At 41.4% G+C, this 17,221-nt stretch overlaps 1 protein-coding gene across 5 annotated transcripts in view; it reads left to right on the forward strand.

Annotated features, from left to right (window-relative positions):
• The window catches only part of ccdc102a (coiled-coil domain containing 102A), a 118,369-nt gene that overhangs the window by 89,787 nt on the left and 11,361 nt on the right, over positions 1-17,221 (forward strand). For all 5 annotated transcript variants that reach the window (XM_061884477.1, XM_061884506.1, XM_061884467.1 and 2 more), the window contains exons 8-9: positions 270-440; positions 3,478-3,581. In XM_061884477.1, coding sequence (XP_061740461.1) covers positions 270-440; positions 3,478-3,581 — 275 coding nt within the window. The remainder of the gene's footprint in view (positions 1-269; positions 441-3,477; positions 3,582-17,221) is intronic.

Genomic DNA, 17,221 nt, shown 5'->3' on the forward strand with positions numbered 1-17,221 from the left:
CTTCTTTCACTTGCAAATATAGCAGCAAGTACAAGCAACATGTCTACGCCACAGCTGCTTTTGCAGTGCAATACAACGCGTTGTATAGTGAAAATAAATTATAAAGCGGTTTCGGCATTCTGCGTAACATCCCTAGTCAGAAAATGTATTTTAAAATTACTTAAAAACTTCACACAGTTTTTTTTCTACTGGTTGATTAATTGCTTCATTTTCAAAAAGGATCTTGCCACAGCATTTTGTCTAACTCCACTTGGGTTTTGTATACACAGGAGTTAGCTGACCTTCGCCACATTCATGCAAAGCTGAAAAAGCAGTTTCAAGAAAAGACAGCAGAGCTCGCCCATGCCAACAGAAGGGTGGAGAGCCATGAGGCTGAAGTCAAAAAACTGCGCCTGCGAGTGGAAGAACTCAAAAAAGAATTAGGTCAGGCAGAAGATGAGGTATGAACTGAAGATTTCTGGTTTTCTTTTTGATACTCAATATGAAGTGACGTTTTTAAGTCTGCTTATCCCGAGATGTTTGAGCTAAAACGCCTTTAAAAAAAGTTGTACCCAAAGTAAACAAAGTTGTCATGGAAACATTTGAAGTAAACGCATCACTTTGGGCCATTTTGAAAGTCAACAAGTCAAGTGTAACGATTGTTGCGATATATTGATAGATCGATTTCTATTCCTTAAATTCAAGTCAATCGATCCGTGCTCTGCGTGATGGCCTTCCATAAGATAAAAAGGCACATCGATCTAACATTGTTTTAAAATGTAATGATTTTAATTTCCCCTCGGGGATTAATAAGGTATTTCTGATTCTGATTCAGATCAATTTGATCTATACGACAAAAGAAAACATTGGCTTTATGGACAGCAGACTTTACATAATGTTGTTTTAGCAATTTTTAAATAAATGAAAATGTAAACTTTACGCACGGTCGCCTGTCTGACGTATTCACCAAGCACCTTCAAAATAAGGCAAAGACCGGAAAAGAAGCAAGCAAACGAAAAATGGATAAGCCACCATCGCGATCCATTGTGTGGAAACGCTTAGGCTTTTGCAAAAACAGAGATGTTCGTAATAATTCGCTCATTGTTTGTTTAATATGTTAAATACAACGGCAAGACGAGAAATCTCTCGAACCACCTATGGTGCTGTAGGACATACACAGACCGCACAGTAAAGCAGCATTCATGGAGAAGCAGCACAAAGTACAAGTTGGTGTCGCTTGCTTTTTTGATGAATATTACTGCACTGGTGTCCATGCACTGTTTTTTATTAAAATTTGAGTTCATTCTCTAGACGTGTTTGAGTGTTGGCGTAAGGATGTGAGTTTAATAAACGAGTCAGCATGCTCGGTTCTAAAGAGTACAAGTTCCTTTGTTTTTGTCTTTCCAAATGAGTGCGTTCAGCACCTCCACACTGCGGGCAGTAGAAGTGGCAGATCAAAGGCAGATTTAAAGGAGAAATTACCTTTTTTGGGGGAATTTTGTCTAATGTTCACAATCATTATAAGAGACAAAACGACGAGAAGTAATTTTTCTTTAATGCATTCTAACGTAAATAAAAGTCTGCTTACAATAGAGCCAATGCAAGGTCCTCTATTCCAGTGGTTCTCGAACTTTTTTCAGTGATGTATACCCCCTGTGAACATTTTTTTCAATTCAAGTACTCCCTAATCAGAGCAAAGCATTTTTGGTTAAAAAAAAGAGATAAGAAGTAAAATACAGCACCATGTCATCAATTTCCATCCATCCATCCATTTTCTACCGCTTATTCCCTTTCGGTGTCGCGGGGGGCGCTGGCGCCTATCTCAGCTACAATCGGGCGGAAGGCAGGGTACACCCTGGACAAGTCGCCACCTCATCGCAGGGCCAACACAGACAACATTCACACTCACATTCACACACTAGGGCCAATTTAGTGTTGCCAATCAACCTATCCCCAGGTGCATGTCTTTGGAAGTGGGAGGAAGCCGGAGTACCCGGAGGGAACCCACACACTCACGGGGAGAACATGCAAACTCCACACAGAAAGATCCCGAGCCTGGATTTGAACCCAGGACTGCAGGAACTTCGTATTGTGAGGCAGACACACTAACCCCTCTGCCATCAATTTCTGATTTATTAAATTGTATAACAGTGCAAAATATTGCTCTTTTGTAGTGGTCTTTTTGTTGAAAAATAAACAAGTGATTCAATTATAAATAAAGATTTCTACACAGAAGTAATCATCAACTGAAAGTGCCCTCTTTGGGGATTGTAATAGAGATCCATCTGGATCTGAACTTAATTCAAAACATTTCTTCACAAAAAAAGAAATCTTTAACATCAATAATTATGGAACATGTCCACAAAAAATCTAGCTGTCAACACTGAATATTGCATTGTTGCATTTCTTTTCACAGATTATGAACTTACATTCATATTTTGTCAAAGAATTATTCAATAAATATATTTATGAAGGATTTTTGAATTGTTGCTATTTTCAAAATATTTTCTAAAAATCTCACATACCCCTTGGCATACCTTTAAGTACCCCCAGGGGTACGCGTACCCCATTTGAGAACCACTGCTCTTTTCCAACAAAAAACCCTATAAATAACCATCCAAAAACTGCCAAAAATATTCCATTTATTATTTACTATTTAGAATGCATAAAATAAAAAAAACATGTATTCTTGTCTTACATAAAGATTGTGAATGATGGGCAAAATTCCAAAGAAAGTGCAGTTCCCCTTTAACCTGAATATATTTAGTTGCACTTATTACAATAATGTTGTTTTTGTATTATTTCCATGTTAAAAAAAAAAGCAAAAATAGCAGGTAAATTTACTGTTAAAATGTTGGTTACTGGATTTTAATAGAACATTTCTTCAATGTTGAAAATGAGAGAAGAATTTGTTTGATTGCACTTTATTCAAATTAATAAAATGAGAGAAGAATTTGTTTGATTGCACTTTATTCAAATTAATATGTGAATGCATACATTTTTGCTGCTTACTTGCTATTTATATCTATGATTAATGCATACCTAATTCCCTTACAAGAAATAACAGGAATATAGGAAACTTCACTTGTAGTGTCCAGTAGCCAGTATTTATTTGACAGTAACAATGGTTGATGTTTTTCTTCGCCAAAAGCTTACTGAATTAAATTCCATTCACTGAATCGTTTCGGGTTGTATTATTAAAAAATAGATATATCGTCCGTGAATCGTATTGACAACCACAAATATAGAATTGTTGTTAAAACGAATTGTTGCACCCTCACTACCACTTTTTTTTCTTCCACCAGCACTCAAAAAATGTTGAAATTTTTTTTTTTAAATTTAGGTTTGCCTTTATTTCACAAAAGTTTTTCTGAAGTTAGGATCAGGCGTTCCAAAGGTGTTTCATTTGGAGAAACTCAATAACAAGTATTTGTTTAAAGAATTGCCTTATAAATTGCGTACGTGTTTGTGTGTGCGTGCGTGTATGTGTTTGTTCAGCTGGATGAGTCACATAACCAGACAAGAAAACTACAGAGGTCTTTGGATGAACAGGTGGAGCAGACTGAGAACCTGCAGGTGCAACTAGAACACGTGCAGTCCAGGTGAGAAACACACACAAAAACACACATTGTGGTCAGACATGTTCGTACACTCATCATAGACATACAGTACATCTCATATTAATTTCGTATTCTTATCTATGTATTGGAAAAATATCAAAATGGGATGATTTCACAACACACATTTTCAGTAAATTTTAAAAATAGGTAATTGGTGTAAATATATTTGGAATGTTTAACATTAATGTTCAAATTATGTTTGCAAGCTCAAATATAAAAATAGATGTGTTCACCTTTTGATACGAGGTGCTGAATGTTCCAGAATATCTTACTTGGCAGCATACAAATAATGAGTTTGTCAGCTCTTCCCTGGAAACGGAACAGGGGAAAAGACATAAATAACTGCAAATTATAAGCTCATAAGGTCAAACAATTGTGCACCTGTTTGCTAAGACCTGGAAGAGCGCTCAAACTGTCATCCTCAAATGAACGGAAGTTGTTTCGTATGTTCAGGAACAACCCTGGAACTACTAAGGCTTAGGAAATGTGTAGTTGAGACGAGGGTTGTGTTCAAATTATGGAGATACAGCCTTAGCAGTCTACATTTGTGGGCAGCTGACGTCATTGCATAGCCCAAAGGCTGTTCAAATCTGCGCAAAGAGACCTTAAAATGTGTCCTAATTCATTGAATAGAAGTATGTATCCAGACCAACCTTTGTGGCCTCACATCCCAAACTACTTAGGGTTTGTATCCAGCCTTACGAAAAGAATGTCAACATTGGTGAAAGCAGGCAGGACCGGAAGGGTTTTGTGCCTTTGATAGAGACCCCAAGTACAAACGAGTTATGGTTTGGATTTATTTGTTTCAGAATTGTTTAACAAATTACATTAAGGAACATCATCTCGATTCTTTCGCACATTTCAACATATCTGAAAAGGAGTAGGAAGACGCAAAGCTTAAATTTAATGTTACCTCTTCTCAATGCATTTTACTGAGAGTTCATTCACACCATACGTAACTTTTACATGTTTACAAAAAGTTCACCTTCCGTTTTTTTATGAAGGAAAGGTGTTGAGAAAAAATAATACATAATAACCTATTGGTGATAGCCAATAAATGTTATTAGAATTTCTCATAATGTATTTATTTTTGTTGTTGCTGTCGTTGGTTTCAGCTGCTCCAAAGTGGCCCAAATCGGATTTTTTTTTTTAATCTGATTTTCTCCAGCTGACTCTTCACACTGCAAGTAAAATGCAGACTCCCGTGTAAACGCGCACAGACTCCAATGTGGCCCCGATGTGGCCTTGACGTCACTTATATGCACAGTTCGATAAAGTGAAGACAAAGGAAGTTGACCGGATTCCGTAAATGAACAAGGAAGTCGCAACTACTACTGCAAAATAAAATAAAACTTGCCACACTGTAAAAATTAGTTTTTTTTTAAGTAAAAAAATGTTTTAAGTAATATAAACTATGCATTGATATACTGTATATAATGCAATACATTTGGGAGGATTGTAATCTTTTTATGGCTGTTAAGTAAAGGCAACACGGACATAAGCGTGGATCTACGTTAGCTTTATTTTTCAACTCACTTCTGTAAAAAAGTTACGCAGTGTACTGAACATATAAGCAAATACAACATAGTGCCAATTCCGGTCCTTCAAGAATGATTTCTTTGGAATCAAATCATATATTCATATACGATATATGTGTACCCTATTATTTGCTCACTATTGAATAGTGATGCACTGAAAATTTGGCAATAAAAATAATACTTTTCTCATCGAAACCAGTTGTTGCGATAATGTATCCACTTCCACTGGCGGGCTGCGTCTTTCCCCGCACAGATGAATGACATAGCAGGCCCAAAGCTGACGAAAAAGTCACATGGGTCACATTCAGATCGCATTGTCGTTTAGACAGAAGTCACATTTGAAAAGATGAGATTGTAATCGGATTTGGACTTCTGAGGTGGCCAAAATCTGATCGTGAAATGCACATTGCAGCATTAAGAAAGTTTTAAAAAATCCGATTTGTGTCACTTGAGGGCAAAAAAAATCAGATTTGGTTTGCAGTGTAACGGGGCCTACAAGTTGTCTTTTATGTCCCCGTAGTTGAGATGTCATCTTCAGTATTTGTCCAGCTCCTTGATAACTTTGACAACAAATACTTTGGCTTCTTCTTGTCCTCCATTTAATTTGATGTAGATTTTACAGTTGGCGCTCCAAATACTCAAAATGTTCCTCTGGTTCCTCAAATCGCTTGCTCTCTGCCTCATCAAAGCCACTTTGTTGTTTTTGGTGAACCCTCTAAAAATGTGTAGTTATTCCTGCTGGACAGTGGAATGCAGGTTTAGATTTTGTTGACATCCACATTCATCCCATTTTATTGCTGAAAGTTGGCCACCTATTACACTGACGAAGCAGCAGCATTTTGTCCTCCTCTGTTATCAGCTAATCCACCATTAGGCATGCATGTTGTCTTAAGGCCAGTCATACTCAAATTGTTCATGCGGAAAAAACTCTTGTACTTCCTTAATCTGACACATCATTTGAGATATAATGTGATACTTTTCATTATTTTGCTTCTTTAAAACCTTCACTTTCATGTCCTCGTGCATTATCCATCATAGCAAACACTTCGGTTTGCCTGACTTTTATATTACGCAACATCCGTATTACTTCTTGGAAATTACCTGATTCTGGACTCTCTTCCACATCCTCATCCTTTGTATTTGTTGCGGTAGAAACCTTTTTTATTCCCATGTTGTTTAGGTTTGATGGCTTTAAAGTTTGGGGGTTAGAACTGGTTAACTTCTTATGCTGGAGTAACATGTTTTTTTTCCCCAAGATGGCGCCACTGTAGTAGCTGCTGGTTGCAGGAGCTCTGCAGTCCCGTGTATCATCCTTCTGTGTTCTTAATATTTCCCTCTTTTCTTCATGTGTTTTTTGTCTTTTAAATCGGGCCTTTTTGTTACTGCGCAAGGAGTGGCATTTTCGGGACTACTGCGATGCTTTTTTGTGAACTTGGAGCCTTTTGGTTGTGGCCATGTTTGCACCAAAGACTATCTGCTGGCTTTCTGCAACAGTCTGCGTAGAGAGACGAGAGGAGATGCAAAAGAAGAGACGGGGCTGCAGAGTTAGGGATGAGCGTTGGGTTGGATAAACTTCACGGAGCTGAATGAGCATGTATCGGAAACCTAGATCTCGCTGGACAGATTCTCGCTCATATGCGCAGACTGTAAATTGGCTGGGAGCTAGTGTGCAGCCGAGGAAGGACTCTTGTTTGGCCAAAAACTACTTACAAAAAACAATATACATCTATATACTATATACTACTATACAAAACATTCATAACACAAAGATCTATAGAGGAAGAAAAAAGTAAAAAATGATAATAACAACCTAACTAGCATACTTTGCACATTACAGTAATTTTTTAGACAAGAACTGGACTGTTTGGCTTGTCTTAGAAGACGTTTCGCCTCTCATCCGAGTAGGCTTCATCAGTTCATGAGCGAACGTCTCGTTCACCGCGGATTAACGACATGAATCACTCAGTGAACGACAACGCTCTCGCTCTCTGCTTGCCCCAATGCCGCGAGTAAGTCTCCTCCCGTCGCGGGGATATGTTTCATGCCATTGGCATCCCTTCTTCAGTCATTCTCCAAGCTAACGGCTGATGTTGACTCAAGCCACATGAAAACAAACACACACACACGCCCCGTCCCTATTATCTCAACAAATAACATTTTTATTGCATATTTAAGTAGATATTTCCATTTTTATATTTTTAAATGTAAGCGACAGAAATTTTAGTTTTTATGTTGGCATTTCTGGCACTTGGTTTAATATTTGTTTTGTTTTATTTAAGGTAGCCTATTTATTTTATTTTTGTTTGCACATTTAAGTTGATATTTTCTTTATCTTTTTAAACGTAGGCTACAGAACATTTTGTTTTTATGTTGGCATTTCTGGCTCTAACTTTATTTGTTTTATTTTTAAGGTATTTTCTTTTTGTTTGCATATTTAAGTTTACATTTTCTTTGCTACAGAACATTTAGTTTTTCTGTTGGCATTTGTTAAGGGTTTTTTTAATTTAATATTTGTTTTTGCAGAGAGCGATTCACGTCTGTCGCCCTCTGGCCCACAGAACTGTAACTCAGTGATTCACAAATCTACAAGAACTGACTGGTTGTCGCTGAGGACGTGAATCACGTTTGCGCTGCACTCACTCACTCATTCAGAATCAGGCTTCGCTATTTGCGAACCTACTGACACGTCGCGGAGGATGACGTCACATTGAGGATCTTGTTCAGTCACTGTGCTGAGGGCTTGTGTCGTTCGCCAACTGACACACACCGAGATCCGCCGCTGGGGAAGCTGTTACTGACTGACTCATGATTCGCCAACCTGCACACAGAACTGCTGCTGCAGAATTGATTCGGTAAACCAATCTTTTGAACGAATCAATTGAAGGAGCTGATTCTAGTAATTCAGTACAGTCAAAAGAACTGCCGATCCCATCACTAGTGTGTAAACCAGGGGTCTTGTTCCACAGCCATACAGATCACACTAAGGGTTGTGATATAAAACTATTTTAACACTCTAACTAATATACCCCACACTCTGTGAACCCACACCAAATAAGAATAACAAACACATTTCTGGAAAGTATTGGCTTTGTGGCACATTATAAACGCGGCATAGGGATTACCCATAATGCAGTGCATCCGTGACTCTTGGATGTATTATAGACGTGCCCCCAACCCCCCTATTCTCCGTATGTTCGTTGAGGTGGGCGGGGTTGGGGGCGCGTGTATATTATATCCAAGAGTCACGGATACACGGCATTATGGGTAATCCCTATGCTGAGTTTATAATGTGCCACAGACCCAATGCTCTCCAGAAATGTGCTTGGTGTGGGTTCACAGAGTGTGGCGCATATTATTAAGAGTTTTAAAGTTGTTTGTATCACAACCATCAGTGTAAAAGGTATGGCTGTTGACCAAGTATGCGCTGCAATCTTGTATGAGAAGCAGCAAAATGCATGCGTCCGGCCGGCACACAGACAGCATGGTGTAAAAGAGGGCGCGATGACATGCTGTAAAGCAATGGTCCCCTACCACCGGGCCGCGGACGCAGAATATATATATTTTTTTGTCACATTAAATTTTTTACTGCATGTCTTTGGTAAGCGCAGGGGTTGAGAAGAGGTTTCAAAATTATTAGCGCCTGCTTACTTTTACGGCATGCTTTGAATAAGAGCAGGATTGAGAAGAGGTTTTAAATTAATTAGCGACCCGGCGGCTATTAAAGGAAATACGATAGTCTGAATTACCCATGTTAGTATTCTGTTCAGTTGTAAACAAATGACATTCTGTTCACCTTCTGTGAGCAGAATGTTTCTAACGCATATTATTTTTGGAGGCTAAATTGCAGAGTCTTTTAGGAAAGGTTGAAAAGACAGTGTTGTATGTGGGAGATAGGTGGTGTTGCAGACCACCTCTTCTGTTCAGGGATGGTTTTTCAACCTTGACATACACTATATTGCCAAAAGTATTTGGCCACCCATCCAAATGATAATAATCAGGTGTCCTAATCACTTGACCCGGTGTATAAAATCAAGCACTTAAGCATGGAGACTGTTTCAACAAACATTTGTGAAAAATGGGCCGCGCTCAGTGATTTCCAGCGTGGAACTGTCATAGGATGCCACCTGTGCAACAAATTCAGTCGTGACTTTTCCTTGCTCCTAAATATTCCAAAGTCAACGTAATTATAAGAAAAAGTGAAGAGTTTCGGAACAACAGCAAGTCATCCACCAAATGGTAGGCCACTTATACTGACAGAGAGGGGTCGGTGGATGCTGAAGCACAGAGTGCAAAGACTTTCTGCACAGTCAGTTGCTACAGAGCTCCAAACTTCATGTGACCTTCCAATTAGCCCATGTATAGTACACAGAGAGCTTTATGGAATGGGTTTCCATGGCCGACCAGCAGCATCTTCTAAGCCATACATCACAAAGTCCAATGCAAAGCGTGGGATGCAGTGGTGTAAAGCACGTCGCCACTGGACTCTAGAGCAGTGGAGACGCCTTCCCTGGACTGATGAATCACGCTTTTCTATCTTGCAATTTAACGGACCAGTCTGGGTTTGAAGGTTTCCAGGAAAGTGCTACATTTCGGACTGCATGGTGCCGAGTGTGAAATTTGGCGAAGGAGGAATTATGGTGTGGGGTTGGTTTTTCAGAAGTTGCGCTTGGCCCCTTAGTTCCAGTGAAAGGAAATTGGAATGCTCCAGGATACAAAAAACATTTTCGACAATTTCATGGGATGGCACTTCAAGTTCATATGTGAGTAAAGGCAGGTGGCCAAATACTTTTGGAAATATAGTATAGATGGCTTCCCTCACTCTTCTGTATCATCCATCATTTATGTCTGGAATCTGTACATATGAGTTCTCAAATGAGTGCTGTTTTTCTCTAAGGTGCAAGTAGACAGCTGAGTTTTGGCCGGCCTATGCTATGCCATGCGTCGGCTTAGTGGTTGTTTTGTTTCCCCAATATATGAATCAGTGTATTCATCATTACACTAGATAGCATACAGCAGATAGTTTTTGTCGATGCGGGGCGTCCAGTGTTTAGGATACACTAGTCTCTGTCTCAGGGTGTTGCCTGACTTGAAGTGTACTGGGATGTTGTGTTGGTTAAAAAAATCTTCTCAATTTCTCAGACAGACCTGATACATATGGGATGAAAATATTTTTGCGCTGGTCACCTTTTTCCTCCCCACCCACTCTGTTGTTGTTATTTCTGGAACTACATGCACTTTTCACAAACGACCAGCTGGTGTAACCACAGGTTTTGATGGCTAATTTTCTGGAAAAAAACAAAACGGAAATCTATAACCTAAGAGAAAAATTTAATTTAAAACATTTGAATGCCCGTATAACACTAAAGACCTTTAGCATATCAGTATGTGGAATTAAGTTATGGAATGGATTATGCAAAGATGTAAAACAATTTACTAATATATTCCAATTAGACGTTATTCAAACTACAAGTGTTTACTAAGTACAAAGAAGAAGAATCTTGGCAACATATTGAACCTTATTGGCTTAACTGTTTACAGAACTGTTGTATTCATTGGTGTAAATTTTACAATTACAAGATCAGAACAGGAGGTGAACAAATTTTAGTAATTGCTATGACTTGGAAAAGGGGTAGGATAAAATAAGCCTTGCTTCTTTTTACTGTTTTTCGAACATATTAAGAAAACTGAACATATGTAATTATTATTTGATGTATCATATGATGTATCATATTGTATCTGTTTACTTGTTCGAAATAATTAAACCATAAGCAAAATAAGATTGGACTAATCATACTTCCTTGAGGAGTACCATTTTCCTCTTGGTACATTGTCGACAGATCAAATCCAACTCTAACCTGTATATACGTAGTTAGTAAAAACATTTTTAAACCCATCTCCACGTTCGACCTAAGATCCATTAACCCTAACTTAATAGTTCCTCCTTCCAGACCATGTGGTAAGCATTCTCTATATTGAAAAAATACTACCATCGTTGACTATTAACCTGAACTTTCCTTATATCTGCTTCCAAACATGTAACAGGATCCATAGTTCCCCTTTCTTTCCTAAATCCACATTAGTATGCAGATAAAATCGTTTTCTACTTTCCCCGAAATACACCAGAGGTCAGAGCTATTGGCCTGTAATTGTTTGGGTTAATAGGATCCTTTCCTGGGTTTCTACCTTATGCCACTCAATTGCTTTAAGTCTATACGATTGCCCCCCCCCCCTGCTCTTTGTCTTTGCACATTACATCTCCAAATACTTTTACCATTGAAATATTTCCCACCTGATTTTTCAACACTTTGATAGCCTAACTGAGTTTAGTGTCGAGACGCCTCCCTGCGCTTCAATCTTAGTACAACTTTATACTTCTATCCCTCGCTCTCTCTCCCTTTCTTTATTATGTTGCTCGCTAGCCTTGATTGTATTTACATATCTCTCTTTTTTTTGCTCCACAGGCCTCTCTCTTCTCTTTCCATCTCCCACCATCCTAATTTACATCAATTCTTTCTCCGCTCGCACTTGAACCTTCATCTCCCCACTCTGGTCCATTTACAACACAGCAACCATTGACTTTTTCCTTGATTTCCTCATTGCTGTGATCACTGGTTTCTTTCATAATCTTTCATAATTAGGGACGGCGTGGCGCAGTGGGGAGAGTGGCCGTGCGCAACCCGAGGGTCACTGGTTCAAATCCCACCTAGAACCAACCTCGTCACGTCCGTTGTGTCCTGAGCAAGACACTTCACCCTTGCTCCTGATGGGTGCTGGTTGGTGCCTTGCATGGCAGCTCCCTCCATCAGTGTGTGAATGTGTGTGTGAATGGGTAAATGTGGAAGTAGTGTCAAAGCGCTTTGAGTACCTTGAAGGTAGAAAAGCGCTATACAAGTACAACCCATTTATCATTTATCATTTGATGTCCTTTCTGACGCTGGACGGTACCTCCTGAATTGTGAGCCAAGCTTCTCGAAAGTTTTTTAATCCAGGCAACACAGGGCAGTTACTGAGCTACGACCATTTGTCAAGACCGCCTACTCTCTCATTCGAGACAGCCTTTTCTGACCGTGCGCTTTTTCTCTAAACTCATTGGTTTTTCTACGAAAGACAAAAAGTGGCGGTTGCATATTGGTGTGCCCACAGACTTTGTTTTGAATCAAACCTAACATGAAGCTTTAGTATGGAGATAATGTTATGTAAGAAATTAGAATGCTCTTGTCTTTAATCAAACCTCATGAAAAATCTCACTATGCACTAGTCCCCTGTGCTTCCCCTTGAACCTTGCCACCTTTCATCAAAAATTAGGATGTCCCAAATCTGTATTGAAGGTTGTTCCAAGTTTTCTGCATCTGCAATGGTCAGCATACATGTACTGTTTTACAATAAAAGTAACATGTATATGTGCTTTGCTATGGAGGTTTTTTCTTACCCTGAACTGGGCCCCCTTAGGGGCCCAGTCTGGATTGTATTTTTTTACTCATCCTTCCCCAGCGTTTACCTTTTTCCCATATTTTACGGGGCGCCTCCCATCAGCGTTCTTGTTCTGTAACCCTGTACACTGTTTGTTTGTCTAATCTTGAACAGGTTTGTGCTGAAAACAAAGTTTTGTTGTACTTGTTGCAATGACCTACCCACCTACCTACATCCTAATCTCTACTATGCAGAAATATTCAATAAGTGATCCTTCAAAGCCTTCTAAAATGTTACAATCCCCCTATTGACGTACAAAGTACGTCCCAACACTCTAAAGTTTAATAGGTTAAACAAACATTTCCCTAAAGGCTCAGAAGGGTCAAGTATTTCCTAAGGTGAGCACATTAAGAGCACATTTGTCCCACTTGGTCGAAATCCACAAAATTGAAATGGATGTCAGGGCAATAATTTAGACATGATGAAAATACAACAGCAGCTTGCACTTTATGTAAAAACTTGCACTGCAACAACACAGTTGTGGGATAAATATAAGTATCCTATCTTAAATTCTTTGTTTGAGAACAGTTCACAGCAACATGACCTTCCTTCTTTTACGCACAATTTTTCCGCTCTTTTCTTCGCAATCTTCTTATCAGTATTAATGAGGCATTCTTCTATGACAGTTGTTTTAAAAGCTTACTAGCACTCCAGACCTTTAATAAGCTAAAAGTGACTAGTTTCTGACAACTGGGTATAATTGTCAGTGGCGCACTTGCTCATTTCCTCTTTTTTCGACTGGGCTGTGGCCTCATTGATGGGTGTAATTTTCACTGGAACTGAGTCTGTCCTCGCCTGGGCCCCTCAGGTCATCTCCATATCTGCTGGCGGAGGTCTGCATCTTTTCATACTTGGTCGTGTAACATGCCTCTGTGTCAGCCCCGCAAGCTGTGCTCCATCTACTCGTGTGCATTTTGGAGATGTAGGCCTCGAACATTGCACTGATTTTGTAGCAAGTTGTGGTCTGAAATCCTAACGCTCTTGGTTGTTTTGTTGGGTCTGTTCCTGTCTGTGGCCATGTGGCCCACCAACCCAGCAGACAAAGGCGTAGTGCACTGCAGAGGCCACCGTGGTGTATGTGGGTGTTGAAAGGGTGTTTTTGTTCTGTTTTGTTGTCTGTCTATGCATCGTATGTGAGCACAATGTATAATTGATTGCTATTTTTTTTGTGTGTGTGTGTGTGTGTGTGTGTGGGTGTGTGTGTGTGTGTGTGTGTGTGTGTGTGTGTGTGTGTGTGTGTGTGTGTGTGTGTGTGTGTGTGTGTGTGTGTGTGTGTGTGTGTGTGTGTGTGTGTGTGTGTTGTACTTTGTAGCTGTATGTAGAAATGGCAGCTGGTTCTATCAGCTCCATCCATCCATCCATCTTCTTCCGCTTATCCGAGGTTGGGTTGCGGGGGCAACAACCTAAGCAGGGAAACCCAGACTTCCCTTTCCCCAGCCACTTCGTCTAGCTCTTCCTGGGGGATCCCGAGGCGTTCCCAGGCCAGCCAGGAGACATAGTCTTCCCAACATGTCCTGGGTCTTCCCCGTGGCCTCCTACCGGTTGGACGTGCCCTAAACACCTCCCTAGGGAGGCGTTCGGGTGGCATCCTGACCAGATGCCCGAACCACCTCATCTGGCTCCTCTCGATGTGAAGGAGCAGCGGCTTTACTTTGAGTTCCTCCCGGATGGCAGAGCTTCTCACCCTATCTCTAAGGGAGAGCCCCGCCACACGGCGGAGGAAACTCATTTCGGCCGTTTGTACCTGTGATCTTATCCTTTCGGTCATGACCCAAAGCTCATGACCATAGGTGAGGATGGGAAAGTAGATCGACCGGTAAATTGAGAGCTTTGCCTTCTGGCTCAGCTCCTTCTTCACCACAACAGATCGGTACAACGTCCGCATTACTGAAGACGCCGCACCGATCCGCCTGTCGATCTCACGATCCACGCTTCCCTCACTCGTGAACAAGACTCCTAGGTACTTGATCTCCTCCACTTGGGGCAGTGTCTCCTCCCCAACCCGGAGATGGCATTCCACCCTTTTCCGGGCGAGAACCATGGACTCGGACTTGGAGGTGGTGATTCTCATTCCGGTCGCTTCACACTCGGCTGCAAACCGATCCAGTAAGAGCTGAAGATCCCGGTCAGATGAAGCCATCAGGACCACATCATCTGCAAAAAGCAGAGACCTAATCCTGCGGTCACCAAACCGGAACCCCTCAACGCCTTGACTGCGCCTAGAAATTCTGTCCATAAAAGTTATGAACAGAATCGGTGACAAAGGACAGCCTTGGCGGAGTCCAACTCTCACTTGAAATGTGTTCGACTTACTGCCGGCAATGCGGACCAAGCTCTGGCACTGATCGTACAGGGAGCGTACCGCCACAATAAGACAGTCCGATACCCCATACTCTCTGAGCACTCCCCACAGGACTTCCCGAGGGACACGGTCGAATGCCTTCTCCAAGTCCACAAAGCACACGTAGACTGGTTGGGCAAACTCCCATGCACCCTCAAGAACCCTCCGGAGAGTATAGTGCTGGTCCACAGTTCCACGACCAGGACGAAAACCACACTGTTCCTCCTGAATCCGAGGTTCGACTATCCGGCGTAGCCTCCTCTCCAGTACACCTGAATAAACCTTACCGGGAAGGCTGAGGAGTGTGATCCCACGATAGTTGGAACACACCCTCCGGTCCCCCTTCTTAAAGAGAGGAACCACCACCCCGGTCTGCCAATCCAGAGGTACTGCCCCCGATGTCCACGCGATGCTGCAGAGTCTTGTCAACCAAGACAGCCCCACAGCATCCAGAGCCTTAAGGAACTCCGGGCGGATCTCGTCCACCCCTGGGGCCTTGCCACCGAGGAGCTTTTTAACTACCTCAGCGACCTCAGCCCCAGACATATGAGAGTCCACCACAGATTCCCCAGGCACTGCTTCCTCATAGGAAGACGTGTTGGTGGGATTGAGGAGGTCTTCGAAGTATTCCTTCCACCTATCCACAACATCCGCAGTTGAGGTCAGCAGAACACCATCCGCACTATACACGGTGTTGATAGTGCACTGCTTCCCCTTCCTGAGGCGGCGGACGGTGGTCCAGAATCGCTTCGAAGCCGTCCGGAAGTCGTTTTCCATGGCTTCCCCGAACTCCTCCCATGTCCGAGTTTTTGCCTCAGCGACCGCTGAATCCGCACACCGCTTGGCCTGTCGGTACCTGTCCACTGCCTCCGGAGTCCTATGAGCCAAAAGGACCCGATAGGACTCCTTCTTCAGCTTGACTGGACTCCTTCTTCAGCTTGACGGCATCCCTCACCGCTGGTGTCCACCAAGGGGTTTTAGGATTGCCGCCTCGACAGGCACCAACTACCTCGCGGCCACAGCTCCGATCAGCCGCCTCGACAATAGAGGTGCGGAACGTGCTCCACTCGGACTCAATGTCCAGCACCTCACTCGTGACTTGTTCGAAGTTCTTCCGGAGGTGGGAATTGAAACTTTCTCTGACAGGAGACTCTGCCAGACGTTCCCAGCAGACCCTCACAATGCGAATCAGCGCTCTGCTCTTTAAATGTCTCATGTTCTTTGTGTCCTTTGACATTTCCCTCTTGTTTCAATGTGTTTTGCCTTAGTTTTGTGGACGTTTTGTAATTGCATGGTGGTATCAGGAATGAACTAGAATTATGGTCGAAATCTGTGGTTAGGTTTCTGAGTACAAAAATAGTCCCACTAACCTTGAACCACTACAAATCTCTTTCCATCCCTGTCCTTCTTTTTCTGTTGTCTCTGCCACTCAAAAAGTAAAAACAAGAGCCTGTCTTGAAGCAAATGTCGAGACTCTTGTGCTTGGAAAGCCATAGACAGTCGATACGTGTCCATTAACTGAATTAGTCTGATTCCTCAAATAATTTGGCTCTAAATAAGCCTCCTACAACACATGGAAGGAAACACCTTAATCAGATCGTATTTGGTTTTTGAAAAGTTGGACTAACACACTTAAATTATGCGATTGACAGCCAAAATTCTCGAGGGGTGTGTGCGGCTGGAGAAGACCGGTGGTGTTGCGCATTAAACCCGGAAGCAGATACCATTCAATAAAAACATAAGAACCATTGTAATAATTGTCTATTTGTTTCACAATTTAAAAGAACGAAACATTTCAGCTTAATTCAGACTCCTGAGGGAAACACGAATGAGATGAAATATAAAGAAGAAGGTATATTAAAGACAAATAATAAAGTGTACACATACCCCTTCGTGATGCATTTGTGCACTCCAAACTGATTAACTACGCACAACTGACAAGATAGTCCAGAACAATAGCAAACTTTATCTGGAACAATATCAGTCGTGGCACTAACAAGCTTTTTGAAAACTTCTGATTGAAAACTAATAAAAATAATTTCTTGATACTGTCTGCTATTTAACATCAGCATAGCAATTAGACACGTAATATTTGTAATCTGCCAATATTGTAGAGGACATCAGTAAAAAAAGTTGTAAGGAATGCGCAATGCCTAGTGTGACAAAATAGGTCAACCGGAAAACCAACACAATCCGCGCTAAAATTCAGAGTATGGGAGGCACATGGCATATGACAAATAGTCACATTAGAGAATGTGCATTGAAACTTGGAC

This window comes from Nerophis ophidion, linkage group LG02 (assembly GCF_033978795.1).
Source record: "Nerophis ophidion isolate RoL-2023_Sa linkage group LG02, RoL_Noph_v1.0, whole genome shotgun sequence".
Lineage (NCBI taxonomy): Eukaryota > Metazoa > Chordata > Actinopteri > Syngnathiformes > Syngnathidae > Nerophis > Nerophis ophidion.